The sequence below is a fragment of the Vipera ursinii genome (assembly GCF_947247035.1).
Source record: "Vipera ursinii genome assembly, chromosome: 16".
In the NCBI taxonomy this organism is placed as follows: Eukaryota; Metazoa; Chordata; class Lepidosauria; order Squamata; family Viperidae; genus Vipera; species Vipera ursinii.
This window is the reverse complement of record NC_139529.1, coordinates 8,656,712-8,674,539: the sequence shown is the minus strand read 5'-3', so window position 1 is coordinate 8,674,539 and position 17,828 is coordinate 8,656,712. Positions and strand designations below refer to the sequence as shown.

The 17,828-nt window shown below is 49.6% G+C and overlaps 1 protein-coding gene across 6 annotated transcripts; it reads right to left on the bottom strand.

Moving 5' to 3' along the window:
- Nucleotides 1–943: 943 nt before the first annotated feature.
- SH3GLB2 (SH3 domain containing GRB2 like, endophilin B2) lies at nucleotides 944–17,220 on the bottom strand. 6 transcript variants are annotated; one of them, XM_083375345.1, is made up of 11 exons: nucleotides 17,015–17,220; nucleotides 12,434–12,575; nucleotides 11,610–11,738; nucleotides 10,978–11,111; nucleotides 10,752–10,844; nucleotides 7,671–7,733; nucleotides 5,367–5,390; nucleotides 5,016–5,105; nucleotides 4,366–4,466; nucleotides 3,136–3,403; nucleotides 944–2,970 (listed from the first exon to the last, which is right to left on the bottom strand). In XM_083375345.1, exons 1-11 carry the CDS (start codon nucleotides 17,075–17,077, stop codon nucleotides 2,863–2,865), a joined length of 1,215 nt encoding a protein of 404 aa, XP_083231471.1. In that variant the 5' UTR covers nucleotides 17,078–17,220; the 3' UTR covers nucleotides 944–2,862. The 6 variants fall into 6 exon arrangements, with proteins under 6 accessions (XP_083231471.1, XP_083231469.1, XP_083231473.1 ...); XM_083375343.1 differs by lacking the exon at nucleotides 17,015–17,220 and adding an exon at nucleotides 16,742–16,923; XM_083375347.1 differs by lacking the exon at nucleotides 7,671–7,733.
- Nucleotides 17,221–17,828: the final 608 nt, after the last annotated feature.

The following is a 17,828-nucleotide window of genomic DNA, read 5'->3' as shown; positions in this document are numbered from 1 at the left end:
CCAAACCTACAAAAAATTCTGCAACTGTCTGATTAAATGTCCGGAATAAAGCATGCTTTGCTTTGGGTAGAGGTGGAAATACAGGAACTCCTCAAATTACGACAGCAACAGCAACGGTGCTTACACTTTGCCCCATAGTGCTTTACAGCCTTCTGGGCAGTTTACCACGTCAGCCTATCGCCCCCAGCAATCTGGGTCCTCATTTTACTGACTTAACCTGCCCATTCTGGTGGTAAAGCAGGTCATCCTGTGACCGACCCAGTTTTACTACCTTCTTGGGGGGAGTTTGTTAAGCGAATCACCACCGTGGTCAAGTCAGGGCCCGGCTATTGAGCAAATGCCGGTTGCTAAGCCAACCCTTTGTTTTTACCAAAAGCCAGAACTAAATGCTCACAAACGTTGGCAAAAACGCCACAAACATTGCAGATTGCAGTTGTGATGTGGGATGTTGCAAGCTGTTGTAAAAGCTCACCGTTGCCAAGTACTTGAAAAGCAGCCATGTCATCCCAGGGGTGGGTGGAACATCTGTTGGCACTTCAGAGCTGGGTGGTGAGCAGACCCGAGTTTTTCATAGTTGCAACCTTTGCAGCATCCCCTTGATGGTGTGATCAAAATCCAGGGAGCTGGCATGTACTTAGGGCGGTTGGAGTGTCCCGGGATCACCTGATCCCCTTTTGGGACCTGACAAGCAAAGTCAGCGAGGGAAGCCGGGTTCACTGAACAGCCGGCAAGCAAGTTTGTAGAATGGAGCAAAGCTCAAGAAATGTCTCATTTAGCACAGAAATCTTAGGCTCTGTCGTGATCCTAAGGCTGAGGACTTCTTGCATTTCCCTAACTGCTGGGGTGGGAGGAGTCCTGGATTTAGCCTAACCTGGAAAAAACCCTTTTGCTCAAGAGTCATGGACATCCTGCTTGTTTTGGAATAAGTCAGCCGAAGCGAACAGCAGCTCTAACTTTTTATTAATCAAAGATAACAGCAGTAACAAGAGTTTCAGGCATTTCCTTTACATCTGAGCTTTTGGCCCACTTCAAAGTCTGCAGTTAAAGAAAGAAAAAAAAAGCAGAACCTTTGCAGAATACAAACAGTTGCAAGGAAAGATGGGGTGCACCCCCAGAGACCCCCGCACAGAAAAATGGGCCTCGGTTACTTGCTGCCGCCTCCTGGCGAGGTTTCCCAGATCCGTGGTCCCAGCAGGCAGAGGCCTTCCTGACTCAGACCAGGGATACGTGCCAAGCACCGGAGAACGCAAAAAAAAAAAACCGTTCAAACGGGGAAACCGTGCAGAAGCTTTAAACCAAGCACACAGGAAAAGCATCTATAACTTAGGAAGGACAATAAAATGTTTTACACTGGGGGTGGCGGTGGTGGATCCCCCTGCTGCTAAACAGCTTAAGATCCAATCTTCATTTCTAGGATTCATGATTTCGGCTCCCCAAGCAGCTTCCGAGCTCCTGCTGTGGAACCGGATCTTATTTGGAAGTATTTTCAAATCAACGGGCTTATGAAAGCCACATCCTTTGCCCAAAGATTATCCCGAGCAGGAGTCTCCCACCTACCAAACCTCTCCGCCCAATAGATTTGGCAATGTCCCACGCTCAGCTTGTTCCTCCAGGAAAGGTTCAGAAATCCTGAATTTCCGTTCCCAGTGCGGAACACATCTCCAGAAAGAGCAGAATTACCTAAGCCCTGTGTGGCTCTCTTAAGAAGAAACTCGGAGGGGATAAAATGAAGCCCACTGGGAGAACGAGACAACAGACCGGCAAGCAAAGAAACATTTGCAAGTCATTCGAAATAAACGCATTTACGGAAGGGCTCTGCGACCCGACATCAGCCTAAAAGCACACAGGGAGGCCAGCCAAGCGCTGGGCCACACAGCCCCAGGCCGTCGGGCAGCGACGGCTGAATCTGCTCCATGCTCTGTGCTAGGTTTACACTGGCTCTACATATGGCTTCGAGTTCGGGAGAAGCACCCAAAGATTGAGCTGTGGGGCGTGAAGAGATATGACAAGTCCGGGCTCAATCTGCAGGCAGGTGTGTGTGCGTGTGTTTGTGTGGTGTGTGTTTCCACATAAGAAGGCAGTGCAAGAGGTGGAAATGGTGCACGGCCAGGGAATCAAAGCTTAACCGTTAAGGAAACTTCAGCCGAGTTGCAGATTTGGTTAAATTCTTAGGATCTTTCTATCAAAAAGATGGATCAGGAGGGTGTGTGTGTGTGTGTGTGTGTGTGTGTGTGTGTGTGATTTCTGCCTCCAAAGCTAAAGTTTTCTTCTCCAACCGGCTCAAAGTTTGGGAATGGAATTGGATGCACGGCGGGGCGGGGGGGGGGGCGGCTTGGACTGCAGTCAGGGAAAAAACTCCTTTCTCCACATCACCCCCCTGGAATGTCTAAAATCGATTGAAGACTCCAAAAAAGACAAGACGAGGGAAATAGTGAGAGAAAAAGGGAAAGGAAGGAGAGGGGGAGAAAGGTAGGAGGGAAGGGGGGAGGGGGAAAGAAAAGAGGAAGATAGGAATGAAGAAAGGAAGGATCTCTAAAGTGGCTAGTCCTCATGGCCCCACTTCGCCATCCCCAACGGGGCCAGGGATGCCCTCCCAGCAACTCCCAACAATTCTCAAAGCCAACCAGGATGAATGGAGGGGAGTCTCTGAAGCCCTGGAGAACGGAAGGGATTCACCCCTTCACTCCTTTGGGGGCCTTAATCCACACATCCCAAGAACCCAAAATAATAACAGCAATAATAATAAATAGCGAGCGGGAGTGATCTCGGAATGAACCAGTTTCAGCCGTTACAAAAAAAAAAAAAAAAAAAAAGGAGAGACGAGGGTTTTGCTTGAAGAGTCCTTCTTGCCAGGTGGCGCGTTTAGCTCAGCAGTTCTAAGTAGGTGACGGGGACCTTGCCTTTTTTGTTCCCCCTCTCTCCAATCAGCCAGTCAGGGTCCATCCCTGGGAGGCTGTACACAGTGATCATCTGAAAGAGAAGAGACGGAAGGGGGTCACGGGTTGCCCTAACCCTAACCAAACGTCCAGAGGGTTACGTTAGCCACAGCCGAGCCGGGGGCTGTGGATTTCTGCAGGGCTGCCCAGGCGCCGGGCGTTCTACCCGCGCCTGGCACGAGAGGACGGGGGTGCCAACCTCATCTGAGAGGAGGGAAAGCTCGCCGCTGTCCGCTGCTTCGTAGTCATACAGCACCCGGGCTCTCCGGGTCCCGCTGGTGGGGGGCTTCGCCTCGCTGGGGTTCAGCGCTTCAACCCCCGGAGCTGAGTTGGGTGCCCTGGCGATCGTGGGCACCACTGGGAGGGTGGGCACGGCGGGCCCCGTGGCAGCGGCCATGCCCGTCGGGGAAGCAGCGTTGGGCGGGGGCGACGTGGACTCTGTGTTGCCCACGAAGGTCCCCGGCAGCCTGGACGAGAGAAGGAACAGAGGCAGGGAAGTGGCCGGCTCGGGTGGTTCAACTCGCTTAACTCAGTTACAGCCCTTGCAGCCGCCGTGTGTGAGTGGGGGACTCGTGGGACCAAGAGATAGTCTGTTTACGCAATACATCAACTTGGCTGTTTTCTGAGGATGCACAGACTCCTCTGCTAAGCCAAGCCACGGGATTCTCACTGCCAGCTTTAGCAACTGAGTTGTGTGAACTGGGCCACCAAGCAACGACAAAATAACGCAGTTGGAAGGGACCTCGAGGTCTTCTAGTCCAGACCCCCTTCTCAAGCAGACCCCCTTCTGGACAGATGGCTGTCCAGGCTCTTCTTGAAAACCTGCAGTGTTGGCGCATTCACAAGTGGACAAACACAGGAATCATAGGAAGGTTAAAACCCTGAAATGGTTTCCATTAAAAATAAAAACCACTGGGGGGAAAAAATCAGATTTTTTTTTACTTACATTTCTCCTCTGGAGCTGAAAGCCAGGGAGGGACAGAACAGAAGGCAACAAATGAAAAAAAAATCCACTCAAATTTCTGAACTTCAGTATGAACAGAACACAGAATAATAGGGTTGGAAGGGACTTCAGAGGTCATCTAGTCCAAACTGCTCAAGGCTGGAGCCTTATACCATTCCAGAGAAATAATTGTCCAGTCTCTTCTGAAAAGCCTGTGATGGGAGCACCCACAATTGTTCTCACTCTCCGAAAACTGCTGAGGACCATCAACCTTTCTGAAGACCCTCCAAAACCTTTTAAGTTTGGCCAAATTTGTCAAGTGCTGACTCAGCGGGGGACAGGAATCTCCAAAGAGGGCTACCTCTGGCCCTTAGCATCCCATTCATGGCACACACACACACACACACCAAATATCCTCCCTTTAATATACCCTGAGCGGCACCAAACAACAACTGCAACAAAACCCCCCCCAGACCATTTAGCTACCTGTTCAGTTGCTTCTGGAGGTCCAACATGTATTGGTAGCACTGCGCAAAATACGTGGTCTGAGCTTCTGCAAACTCGTGGAGACACCGGAGGTGGTTGACCTGGAGAGGGGAAGGAAAGCCAGCTCATTGTCCAAGGAAGCCGATTCCAAGCAGCAGGTCCTCAGTGTTTTTCCAAGATGGCACTGATACAAACTGAATGCTTAGAACATCCTTCGACCCCTTCTCAATCCACCCCAAGGGAGATTTTGGACGGGAGCGAGCAGGGAGACTGCAGAGGGATGGAGAGACGAGGGACAGCCCACCTTTAATTGTTGCTAACAACTGCAGTGATTCACTTAACAAGAGAGGTTGGAGCAAAACTCCGTCAACTAACAACTTGTTTAGCAACAGAGATCTGGGGCTTATCTGTGGTCGTACGTTGAGGGCTGCAACCGTCATAAACACGAATCGATTGCCCAGCATCTGAATCTTGATCACGTGAGCATGGGGACGCTACAAAGGTCATAAGCTGCCTTTTCCCTGGCCCTTGTGACTTTGGACGGTCAGTAAATGAACTAAGGCGAGGATTATCTGTATAATGGAAGCCACCTAGGACAGTCCTAGGGCGAGATGGGGCAGATAAACGGAAGAATCAAATCAGAAACTCACATGCGTGCTACTGATGCCTTCCAAGAGAAGCCGGGTGACTTCGGCCTGTCGGTCAAACTCCGTCTGGGCCTGTCGCAGTTCATGCTCCGCCTGCAAAAACCAAACCGTGGAGCATCCTTCGAATGAGGGCACCGTGGCTACTGGGAATATTCCAAATATTCTAAATACATCCACCCCCACCCACGCTACCCCGATAAGACTTTTCAGCCCGTTTTCTGCATTTTATTGACCAAACACCGTTTTATTTTATTTTTTTAACTGCCAGGGATTTTTATTTTTGGCTACCAACATTTTTGGATTTTATTTTTTATTTTTTAAAAAGAGGAATACCAGAATATTGGTAGTACTTACTTTTTCCACCTCGTCACTCCAAAGCTGTGGGGAACCACAGGACAAACGGAAAAGCAGGTCAACATCAGAAGACACCAAACCGCCAACATTCGACACCACGAAGCCGCCTCGGGGGCAGCCACAACAGGGGTGACCGTGGGAATGCAGCTGGCCCGTCCCCCAGCCAGAGTGGCAGACGGCAGCAGCCCCCTCCCCAGATGGTGAGACCATTCCATTTCCCCCTCCCCAGGTGTTGGGATTAAGGTAGACCGGGGGTCTCCAAACCTTGGCCACTTAAAACTTGTGGACTTCAGCTCCCAGAATTCCCCAGCCAGCCATGCAATTCTGGGAGTTGAAGTCCACAAGTCTTAACGTGGCCAGGCTTGGAGACCTCCCGTCCTGTCCCAGGAGTTATGAGAAAGTCTTCGTTCTTCGCGATGGACCATCAAGGGTCCTGCAAAGCCATCTGCTCACTTTGGTGGGATCTGGCACAAAAGCTCACTGCAAAATGCAACACGCCATGCAAAGCAGCAGTTCCGAGGGAGGGGGAAGTCGTTGCCTTTCTTTCCCACAGCAAAAACGTTCCCCCACGGTGGGCCATGTCCCAACTGCAGATTTTGGATGGAGAGACACAGGAAACCAATGGTGTAAACCAGGGAACTCCAAACGTGGCAACTTTTAAGACTTGCGGACTTCAACTCCCAGAATTCCCAGCCAGCCCTGTCCATTCACAAGGACATTTATGAAAACGTTTGTAGAAAACAATGGGAGAACTCGACTCCGCTTGGAATCAAAGCTTTAAGTCGGGCAGGTCAATAAGGAGGAATCTGTGACTGACTTTATGACTTTGTTTTTTGCAGGGGCCGTTAAATAAATCACCATGCCGGGGTCATTAACCAATCCCATTGTCTGTGTTCTTTTTGCTGGAAAAGAATCGTCAAGCATGGTCATGTGACCGTGGGAAGCCGATGATGCAGCCCAGGATTGCGTTGGCTTATTGGGCGGCTGCAGCACACGGCTGGCTCCCAGCAGAGTGATCCGGCTTGGATGTCAGGGCCAAACAAGAGGAACCATGGTTTCAAAAGACTCTACAGACTCCCGGTCTTTTCTCTGGATCAGAATAAACCAGCACTGAATGTCCTCCATCCACGTCCAACATTTTGCCTCCTCCTTTTTTGGGCCAAATTAGCAAAGCTGGCGCTTCTTCCCCAAAGTTGCCAATTTGGAGCAGAAACACCGTCGTGGAAAAGACAGGCCCCCTTCCCCCTGGGGTGACGATTTAGGGGAGCAGCCAGCATGCCACCCCAGCACGGCTGTGTGAAAAGAAAGCAATTCCTCTGCAAAGCGGACGCCAGGATTAATTAATTTAATTTAATTATGGGACTTGTATGCCGCCCTATCTCCCGAAGGACTCAGGGCGGCTAACAACAATAAAACAACAATAAAAACAATGAATACAAATATTAAAAGAGATTAAATCTCCCTGAATCTAGATTGAACCTGGTTCCTTCCCAACGGGAGTGTCAGCAAGGCAGAACATGGACACGGGGAAGGGTTGTTTGTTTTGAAGTTCCGACATTTTAACGTGAGGCAGAAGCACAGCCGCAAACCCAGAGGAACCGGACGAATGTCTGAACGGGTGGACAATGCTGGCACCCCTTAATTGCTTTGGGAAGGAACCCCACTGTGGTGGGTTGGGTGAAAGCCAAGTACTCTAAAGTGGCAACTGGTTTTTTTTCTTCTTTAAATGTCTCCCATTAATTGGGAGGGGGGAGAGCAGGAGGCACCACCTACACGTATTTCTATGGATATTCCCAGAGATCCAGGTCATGGTTGCTCCAAAAGTGCTTTTTCCAAAGGCAAAACTGGACTTCCTTGGTTTTCCCTTGAAGACGTTTCGCTCCTCATCCAAGAAGCTTCTTCAGTTCTGACTGAACTGAACTGAAGAGGAGAAGCGAATCGTCTTCAAGGGAAAACTAAGCAAGTCCAGTTCTGCCTTTTGAAAAAGCACCTTTGGGACTTCACCACCTATGTTGGTGTTTCACGCAGAAGACCCTCTAGCTGGCTTCTCTCCTTGATTAGTTTCCCTCCGTTGCTTCTTGCAGGTGCTTTGGAGAGCAGCTGCACCCCCTTCTTCGTGGCAGCCCCCCAAATATTGGAACACTGCCGTCATGTCGCCCCGAGTGCTTCGAGGATCGCTTGGCTCACGTTAAAATGCTGGATGCAGCCGGTGCTCGATCCAGGTTGGCAAGGAAGGGGGTGGGTGGGAGAGAAGGGATGTCCGAGGACAGATGGGGGGGGGGCGAGAATGGGGACGGGTCTTACCGCGGCTGCGCTGGCGGAGAGAATGTAATTACGAGGTCTAGTCTCTTGAAAGTCGGGCACCGCCTATGGAGGGGGAATACAAGTTCACATACACAGCATGCGTCGGGAAAAGAGGAGGGGTGTGGGAACTGGTGAGGAAGGGGCCCCCTCTGAGTCCCCCAGGCCCAAAGGGGACGGTTGGGAGGGTCTCCTGAAGTCCGAGGGTCCTCCCAATTCTCTTCCACCTGTCCTCAGGGCTTGGCACGTGTCAACAAAGGTCCCAACGTTCTCCAGCCAGCCTGGTTTAAGACGGGTGGACTTCAACTCCCAGAATTCCCCAGTTAGCATGCTGGCTGGAACGTTCTGGAATCTGAAGTTCCCCCCAGTCTCAAAGGAGCCGAGGCCGAGATGCCCTTTGGTTCCGAAGAGCAGAACAATAATGACTTGATTAAACTCTCGGAAGCTGCCCGATTCTCTTTGGAGGGCAGAAAATGAAATTACGGATCCTGCGGGCCAGAAAAAGCAGGGAGGAGCAGCCACACCGCAGAAATTCACGTCACCCAGCCGGCGCCTTTTCCTCTTCCCGCTCTCAGCCTTGCTTGCTCACACAGACATACGGCATTCCAAAAACATGAGGACGAGAAACTTGGGGGCGGAGGAAATAAAATAAAAGGCAGTGCCGAATTCCACACCAGCCATGCAGGTTTCATGCTTTCGAAATCCCTCTAGGCCAGCCTATGGAGGAGGAGGAGGTGGACGAAATGTTCTGCGGACAGGGGCCGGAATCCGATGGGCAGGATGGCACCGCAAAATAAATCCTTAAAAAAAATATTGCACGCTCAAAAGTCGACTGGCACGGGTGCCCAAGTGTGCAAAAGGCACACCGATTTCTTGCTAGACGGAAATAATTAGCCGCTGGAGCCTTAGCGTTTTTCTAAAGAGATGTCTGTAACGGCCCTGGCTTCAGAATGACTTTATTTATTTATTAAATTATTGGACATTTATGTAGCCCATCTCACTAATACAGCCACTCTGGGCAGTTTACAGTCAAATAAAAGTTTAAAAGTGCAGTAGAGTAAATAAATAAAGTGCATGGGGGGAGCGGCGGTGCGGAATGGATAAAACTGAGGATCTATTCTAACTTATTGCATGAAACAAGGCGCTTAGGAAATGAGACCTCCACATTCCAAGGCAGTGTATCCCAGCCCATCTCACAGGATTGTTGTTGTCAGAAAAGTGGGAGGAGAATGGAGTATTAGGTGTGTTTGCCACCTTGAGTTACTTATAAAAATAATAAAGGCAGGATATAAAACAAAATAAATGCAATACATTCAGCTAGAAGTCCGTGGTAGTCCATCGAAGGCCTAAACCACCATTCCTTGCTAAAGGTCCCCATGTCCCTCTCGGCTTGTCTCCCCATGCACACTATTCTCACACCCCTTCCCCCCCACCCAAACAGGGCTGTGTGTAACCTGATTCCTTTAAAAAAAAAGCCACCACCTCTTCTTATGGAAGGCAGCTCAAAAAAAGAGATCAGCCCAGAAAACTGAGATGCCATTTCCTCCTTTCCAACCATTTCTTCGCACCTCTTAAGGACTAGAAACTTAACTCGGAAAAAAGAACAGAACCAAACGTTAGCGTTTTGGCAGCACGGTGTACACACAGTCCTGTTTCCAGCAATCCTGCCTTTGACACCCAGCTCCATGTTTGAGGAAGGGGCTATATGCCCCCGTTGCAGGGAAGACCCTCCCCAATCCGCACCCCCCATTCTCTCCATGCACCCAAAAGTTCGATCCAAAAGGAGCAGTCCGTCCAAAAATAACGATAATGATGACGACAATAATAATAATGTCACAGCACTACTAGCACAAGTAATACTCACAGTTCCCTCACACTGAGCAAAATTACAGACGAAAGCAAAATAATCAAACAAAAAGGACAAAACAAAAGCAGAGGTTAGTGGAGAGCAGACACAGGAAGGACAAAATAGTCAGAAGAGCAAAAAGGGAAACGAAGCAAGGCAGGCAGGAAGGAACGAACATCCAACCAAGTTTGTTAAATCGCTTCCGGCTGATTTAAATCACCCCCCTGGATAGGCCAGGACCGTTCCTAATCGGATGCTGGTTAAGCTCCTGGGAGGTCTAAGTGTTCGACGAGGACTAGGAGGTCAGCTTTTGAGAAAGAAAGCTGAACTGAGTGGAAACTATGCAAAAAGTTGTGCCGGAAAAGCTGGCTATTTTTTTGCACAGGATTTTGCAGTTCCTGCTGGGGCGAGTAAAGCTGGTTCTCGATTTACGACTGCAATGGCGTTTTGTGCATCACGGTCGTAACTGGTGAGGGTTCTGCAGTGGTCATTAAGAGAATGTCTAAACAAGCGATCGCCTAGTTAGGAGGCCGATTCAGGCAGTCCTCGACTTATGAGCAAAGTTACAATGGGGCTCTGAAAAGAGGGACTTTTGACTAATCCTCGCACGTACTACCATCGCAGGCACCTTCCTTGCCTCCGTTGTTAAGTGAATCACGCAGCCGATAAGTTAGTAACCTGGTTGTTAAGTGAACCCAGCTGCCCCATTTCTTGTCAGAAGGTCGCAAAAGGGGATCCCTGCGACCGTCATAAATATGAACCAGCTGCCAGGCATCTGAATTTTGATCGTAAGTGTGAAAAAAGATCATAACTCACTTTTTTCAGTGCATTGCAACTTTAAACAGTCACTAAACGAGCTGTTGTTAAGTCGAGGAGTGCCTGTACCCAGGGGCTTTCCCCTCCCTGGCTGGTCGTCCTGGGTTTTTGCACCCGTTCATCCCCAAGAAATGCTTTGCAAATGGGCCAGCTCTCTCCCCCCCCCCCCGCACTGTGTTGCACAAGGGAAACCATGTCTTCTTTTGGAGGGGGGGGGGGGCAGAAGGCACAGCAAACGTATTCAGCCTTTCCCTTCCTCAACAGAGACAGGCACAACACAGCCCATCCGGTGGGCGAGAAAGAGAAGGGAGGCCGGGGGCTAACGTGCCACATGCTGACAGAGGGGGGGGGCGTGCCACATGCTCAGAGTGGGGGGGGCAGGCAGGCCGGGGGGGGAGGGGGGGTGAGAGGAAGAAAATTACCGCGGCTTTCGCCTCCGCAGCCCTTGCTTTCTTCAGCCGAGCTTTGCAAGCGTCCAGGTCCAGCCGACGGTTTTCCAGGATCCGTCGCTCTTTCTGGAAAAATGGAGGAAGTCCCGGGTCAGTCTAGATGACCTCCAGGGTCCCTCCCAACGATGTCATTCTGTATTCCGATTCCACAAACTGGTGCTTTGGCGGTTTTGAATTAGGATCCTCCGTTTGTACGCACCGAAATGGTTCTCCAGTCTCCTTCCAGGAAGTTGCGCAAAGGAGTCAGGAAATTGATGGAAGCCGCGTGAATGAAGTCCCGCTCAGCTCCTCCTAGGCGCCGTTCAGTTTCCCCAACTTTGATGAGAGTTTTGCCTAGCGAGAGAAGGCACTGTTGGCATTTCCTGGTGGTCTCCCATCCAAGCTGGGCTGAATTTCAAAGTCTCTTAAGTGGCAGGAAGCTGCCGAGCCTCTGTTTTTGAACCCCCAGTAATGCAACTCTTCCCCTCCCAAAGGTGGGATTGCTGGACTCGAAAGAACCCCTGAGGCCACGGATTCGAACCCCCCACTCGAGGCAGGAATCCCACGGAAAAGCAGCCTCAGGGTGGACACATCCCGCCACAAAACAGCAGTTTTCTTGCTTGTCAAATCCCTCTGTTCTTTCCCAGCACTAAATCAGATTCTGGGCAGGGAGTCAACGCTGCCTGCAATCTTCTCCTTTATTAGCCCTCTTGAGCTCATCCAGCCCAACCCCTCCCTCAAACAATGCAAAGCTCAATATCTCCGACGGACGGCTGAGTACGTGAGAAAGGGAACCATGACAAGCAGAGGAGGGATAGGTCACCCCCTGCTTTTCCCCCGGCCAGGACTCACCATACGGAGAGGTTGCGTCAAAGTCGCTGGCCGCTTCTATCATGTACTGAGCCAGAAGTTCCCCATTGGTCACCCGAGATGGGACCTTCCGATCCAGCTTCTCGTACAGGAACTCCTCAACTCGGGCACCTGCAAGAAAGTGGACGGACACAGTTGTGTTACACGCTGGGCAGGTCTGGACAAGGAGAAGGAAAGCCACCCCTTGCGACTCTGAGAACTGTCCCGTTTCATTGCTTATGTCGCCCGGAAAAATGAAAGTGAACTTCCGCTTCCTTCCAAAAAACAATCAGCCTAAAGCGAAGGGCTATATAAATCTGTTAAATAAGTCGATAGGTAAAATGTTCGACAGTAGATGTGATTTGTTAGTTATATTTTTTATTATATACCATGATAACATATGATATGCATGTGCCCACAGGTCTTAAAAGGCCCAATTTAAACTGTTTATTGCCCTTCAACTGTCCAGCGATGCTTGGACTGCAACTCCCAGAATCCGCCAGACACGTAGGCAGGGGGATTCTGGGTGCTGCCATTCCATAGCCTTCAGAAGAGCGCCGAACTGAAATTATCCTAAAATGGGAGTCTGTGAATAATTTTGAGAAGAAGCAGAACAGTAGGGAAAATGGTTACTTATCTCTGTGGATTCTGATTGATTAACAGGGTAGGAAGGGACCCTGGAGGTCTTCTAGTCCAACCCCCTGCGCAAGTAGGACAGTCCAGTCTCTTCTCGAAAGCCTCCAGTGACTGTGCATGGCCAGCTTTCTTCCAGTGATCAAGTGTCCCCATTTCGGACGAAGGAAATGACGGAATTAATTTCTGCTTACTAGGGTTCGGCTGGAGCAGGACTTCCGTCTGCCGTAAGATCTTCTCGGTCCAGTTTTTGGTGGTGTCGGCTCGAGCCACGAGGTTTTCAAAATGTGCATCTAACTCGGTCTTCTCCGCCTGGCCGAGTTTCTCCTCCGTGAACTGCAGGAAGAGAAGGAGAAGCAGGCATGAAACAGCCCATTCCTCACACCCTATTTCGAAAAGTAGGCTCTGGATACGGCTCGTCCTTCATTTAGAAACCGTTCGTCTAGTGACCGCTCAGTTACAACGGCACTGGGAAAAGTGACCTATGACCGTTTTTCACACTTACGACCACTGCACGATCCCCAGGGTCACGTGATCAAAACCCAGTTGGCAACCGACTGAGATTTACGACCGTTGCAGCATCGTATGATCTCCTTTTGTGACCTTCTGACGAAGTCAATGGGGAAGCCGGTGTCACATAACAACCGTGTCACAAACTTAACTACTGCAGTGATTCACTTAACCGGGGCAAGAAAAATCATAAAATGGGTCAAAACTCACTTAGCTGTCTTGCTTAGCAATGGAAATTTTTGGCTTAATTGTGGTCGTAAGTCAAGGACTAGTTCTAATCTTGACCCAAAGACTAATTTTACAAATTTATTCTATTTAAATAAAACTCCTCAATTTGGGATACTGGGAATTTTTTACTGAGGCACTGTGGTCCCCAAGATTTCACCAAACCGTATTTTAGGTACGGACACGGTTGTATTTGCAATGCTGCTGTCAGCGCTCTCACAAAAATGGCTGCCATGGAAGACCCAAACACAAGCTGAGAAACGCCCTGCTTTTATCACACACACACACACACGATAAAATATTGCATGTTTTTTGTCTCTTGATTCTGCAACAGGAAGATGACACTTATTGAGATGGGCAGATGTAGAAGCCAAATAAATGAATGAATGAAGAAAATCGATAAAGAAAAAAAGCAGACACGGATCGCTTTTGGAGAGAGGGCGCAATGGGATCCAGAGGCGTGGCCGGGAGGGGGAATCTGCAGATGTTTTAAGGTCTGCAAACTCTGACCTTGATTTATATCTGAGCGTTAGGACCTGAGGAAAAAAAACCTGGCACAAACTCCAAACAATGCCACTTTAATATTTTATGCCAAAAACAGTTGCTTGAGGGAAAATTTCCCCAAAGGAGCAGAGAGACTTGTAACTGCCGAGCTAAATGGATCCCTCCACAGCAGGAGAGGGCGGATAATGAGCTACTCATGAAGTCAGGGGCTTGATCACACACACACACACACACACACACACACACACGTTCAGTGGTGGGATTCAGCCAATTTGCACCAGTTCGGTACAACTGGGAGCTCATTTTTTTGTTGACCAGGCCTAGAATGGAAGTGGCATCCACACAGAGAACCGGTTGTTCACCTATTTGAATCCCCTCACTGGATATATTCAATTAAATTTGTTAAGTTTTTGCCTCATTTTGGGGGAGGACAACCAAAAACGCCTCACATCTGAAGATCTTTTCACCACTCCTCTGAAGCCAGCTGGACGCTGGACGGCTCCCACATCCAAATGCTACCCTTAAAAGCTAAACGCCACTTGCAATGAGGATGCCGATGCGTATTGTTATGTTCCTGGAAAGGGTACACAAAAACAACTTGAAGCTTTCCTGGGAACTGACCAGCCAGCCCCACCCAAGAGAGCTCATTGGTGACTCAGCACCCAGAGAGCCTCACCAGCTTTCAGCTGGCTGATAAATTACCAGCCGGCCCGTTTTCCGAAACTCAACCTCTGCCGTTGGGGCTCAGTCAAGTGGAAACAGGCAACTGCACGGTGTGTTAGCTTACCCATCATTCCAAACCCCAAGGTTAGGAATTCCGCAGAAGGATTTCTCCCATCCTGGGGAAGATTCGGTCTTCAGGGGCCAAAATTGCGGTTCCGCAAGCCGCTCGCTATGACACCCCCAAACCAAAAGCACAGGTAGTCCTTGGATTACGGCCAGGAGGCTGCAACCATCGTAAGTACATGTTGGTTGCCAAGTGCCTGAATTTTCATCACATGACCCTGGGGATGCTGGAACGGTTGTGTGAAAAACCACCATCAGTCCCTGTTTCTCACTGCCATCGTAACTTGAAACGCTCAGTAAACGAAGGAATACCTGTATCTCGAGGTTCCCTAAATGCAGGTCAGGCTGCCTGCCCTGCTTGGAAGTTAACTGAATTTAAATAGTACCCCAAATGGATGATAGCTAGAAAGCTTTGTTGTTGTTGTTGTTGTTCTTTTACCGTATTTAGAAAATAAAAATCCCCCCTCCCCCCAAACAAGCCTGGTTGCAAAGGGTTATTTCCTGAACACGGTCAATGCAGCGGCTATAAAAGGAGAACAATGCAAACTCCCGAAGGGGCTAATGTTTGATTTCAGCCAAGCCTTGCACCGAATTGCACTAGCTGCGAAGCAAACAGGGGAACAATATTTCCTGTCTCTACCCCAACTGTCCCCCCTTTCTTTCATCCTCTTTCCAAAGATCACCCCCTCCCCCTTTTTAAAATACAAAAACCAAGGACTGAATGACTCTAGAAGATGGAAGTTTGTGCACATAAAGACAACAATATGTATTGCAACATATTGTTATGAAATAATATAAAATTGTAAACATGCATTGCAATTTGTGCCTAAATGTTAACCTAATGTTGCAAACATATTGTCTATATATATAAAATAAAATACTAATCTTATTGCATGTGTTTTATTTGTATCCCATCTCTTTATAAATAACTCAAGGCAGCAAAAGTACCTAATACTCTTTCATCCTATTTTCCCCACAACAACAATCCTGTGAGGTGAGCTAGGCCGAGAGTGACTGTCCCAGACTGCCTGCCTGTGTGTATACGTAACTATGTATGTATATATATTTTATATACATATATAGTAACCTATCTAAAATTGCAAATATGCTTTGCAATAAATTTATATATTAAATAGCCGTATAACATTTCAAATATATATTACAGTGTGAATACATTTTAAATAAAATATACTGCATATATATTTCAGTATAATAAAAATACATATATATTGCAATAAACAAAATCCTGCATTTTCATCAACACTTATCAACCCCCAAGCTGCCTGAAGTTGTGACATCTTGAAAAAACAGAAGAGAAACGATCCGCAATAAATAATTTGGATGGCAAAGCTGCAAACCATCTGTCTGGAGGCACCTTTAGTCCAGAGTTTTTTTTTAACAAGATGCAAGGGGGGGGGGAAGCAGACTGTGGGATGGTTTAATGGCAGAGCTGAGCAAATCCAGAAGGAAAGGCAAAACCTGTTTGCTTTCAGAAACAACAGGAGCCAGTTTGGCTCTCTGCTTGGATCTGGAGTTTATACAAGCTATTCAATTCACTCCTTCCTCATTAACAAGTCAGAAAAAGAGGCTGGGACAAAGAATTCCTACCCAATATCTATAATTTTTTCCTCTTCTTCCGAACACCAGCCATATTTCATTCTAATCTACTTCTTTATATATTATGTCTTCTGCAACAGAGCCCAATCTTTGGAAGACGTCCGTTTGTCTAGCAAGCACCTCCAGTGAACAGAAATAAAAGTCCCATCAGTTAGAGGATCAGATGCAACCTAGAGGGACATCTGCGGAACAAATTCTCTGTGATGGCCTTCCCAAAGGACCGGGTTGTGGTATTCCAGGTAATCTTTACTGCCTTTTCCCCCCTCCAAGTTTAAACTGCAAGGTCAGTAGGACAGGTACCATATGTTTGAGGTGTGTTCAGACCAGGGTTTGCTTCCTCCTCTGGCTGCAGCCTTTGGGAAAGTAGCATTTACAAAGCCCAAATTAAAAAGGTGAAAGGGACGCAAGATTGCACAGTCACCCACTGGAGTCTTTAAGGAAATAGTCAGTTGCAAAATGCCACGGGGCCGGATAATGGCTTAAGCCTTTGTGGGCGAAAGCAGCCAGCTAGTTTAGCGCACCCCCATCCACACGATCCAGCTGGAACAAAAACAAACATTGCTCTCTGTCTTCATTCAGACAAGCAGAGATGTAAGGGGAGGCTCCAAGGCGAGTTTTGCAGGACGCCCCCCCCCCCAATCCTGGTTCAGCCTGTTTGGGTGGTCCTTTGGGAAGCTGACCTGTAGCGTCCGAGCAGAAGCAGGCCTCGTTCACACAATCACGAAGCTCGCAACTGATCCAGCCAACCAACTGCAACCCGATCCACCCATCCATGCATCCGTCCTCACTGGCCCAGCCAGGCATGTTGCATTAAGTCAGATCCCGGGTTTCCGGGGGTGGGGAAGAATTGTAAACACGACCTGTTTCTTTTGCTGCCTGGCGTTCCCTTCCCACGCTTCTCTGGCACGCGGGCGAAACAAGGCAGCCTGCCCGCCTCCTCCTCTTCCTCCTGCACCCCGACACTCCTTGCAGGCGTGCATTACGGTCGTTAGTGTCATTATTAGAGCCCAAAGGAGCTTCCCACCCCCTCCAGCTTCAGACAACGGCCCGATTCAGACGACCAGGCGGGGAAAGACGCGGCTCTCCCGCTTGCAGAGCCCCCGCGCCCCGATCTGGCCGCCTGCCCGCCTCACCTGCACCGCCCGGGTGAAAAAGACGCCCGCGTCCGAGGCCAGCTTCTTCATGTTGAAATCCATGGCGTGGGAAAGCGGCGAGGCGACGGCCGGCTGCCTGGCTGGCTCTCCCCGCAGCAGAGCGAGCCGGCGGGGCGGGGCTGGCGCTGCGGGCAGGCGAGGAGGCGGAGAGCAACGCCAGCGAACGGCCGCCGGCCTCCAGCGCCGCGAACGCCCCTCCCCGCCCAGCCAGCCCCTTCAAGGCAGCCGGCCCGGCCGGAGCGCTCCAGCGCCGCGCGTAAAAGCGCCGCGTTTTTGCGCACCGGTTGCTCCGCCGGGCACCCGCGGGGAAAGCCCTCCATCCCCGGAGTAGCATAGAACCTAATAAGATAACAGAGTTTGGAAGGGGTCTCAGAGGTCATCCAGCCCAAGCTCCTGCTCCAACAGGAGACCATTTCAGATAAAGGGTTGTCCACTCTCTTTGAAAGCCTCCAGTGACGGAACACCCACAAGTTCTGGAGGCCAGCTCTTCCACCGATCACTTTAATGCCAGGTTGCTTCTCTATTAGTTTCCACCCATTGCTTCTTGTCTTCCGTCAGATGCTTTGGAGAGCAGTTTGTGGCAGCCCCTCAAATATTGGGAGACTGCTCTTGTGCACCCCTAGTCCTTCTTTTCCTTAGCCTAGACGTGCCCAGTTCCTTCAACCGCTCTTTATACATTTTAGCTTCTGGCCCCCTAGTCATCCTTCCTGCTCTTCTCTGCCACAAGGATGATTAGGGTCACCCTCCGGTTGCAAAGGAAGCGGGGCCGTGGGAACCTGCTCGGCACTCTCGC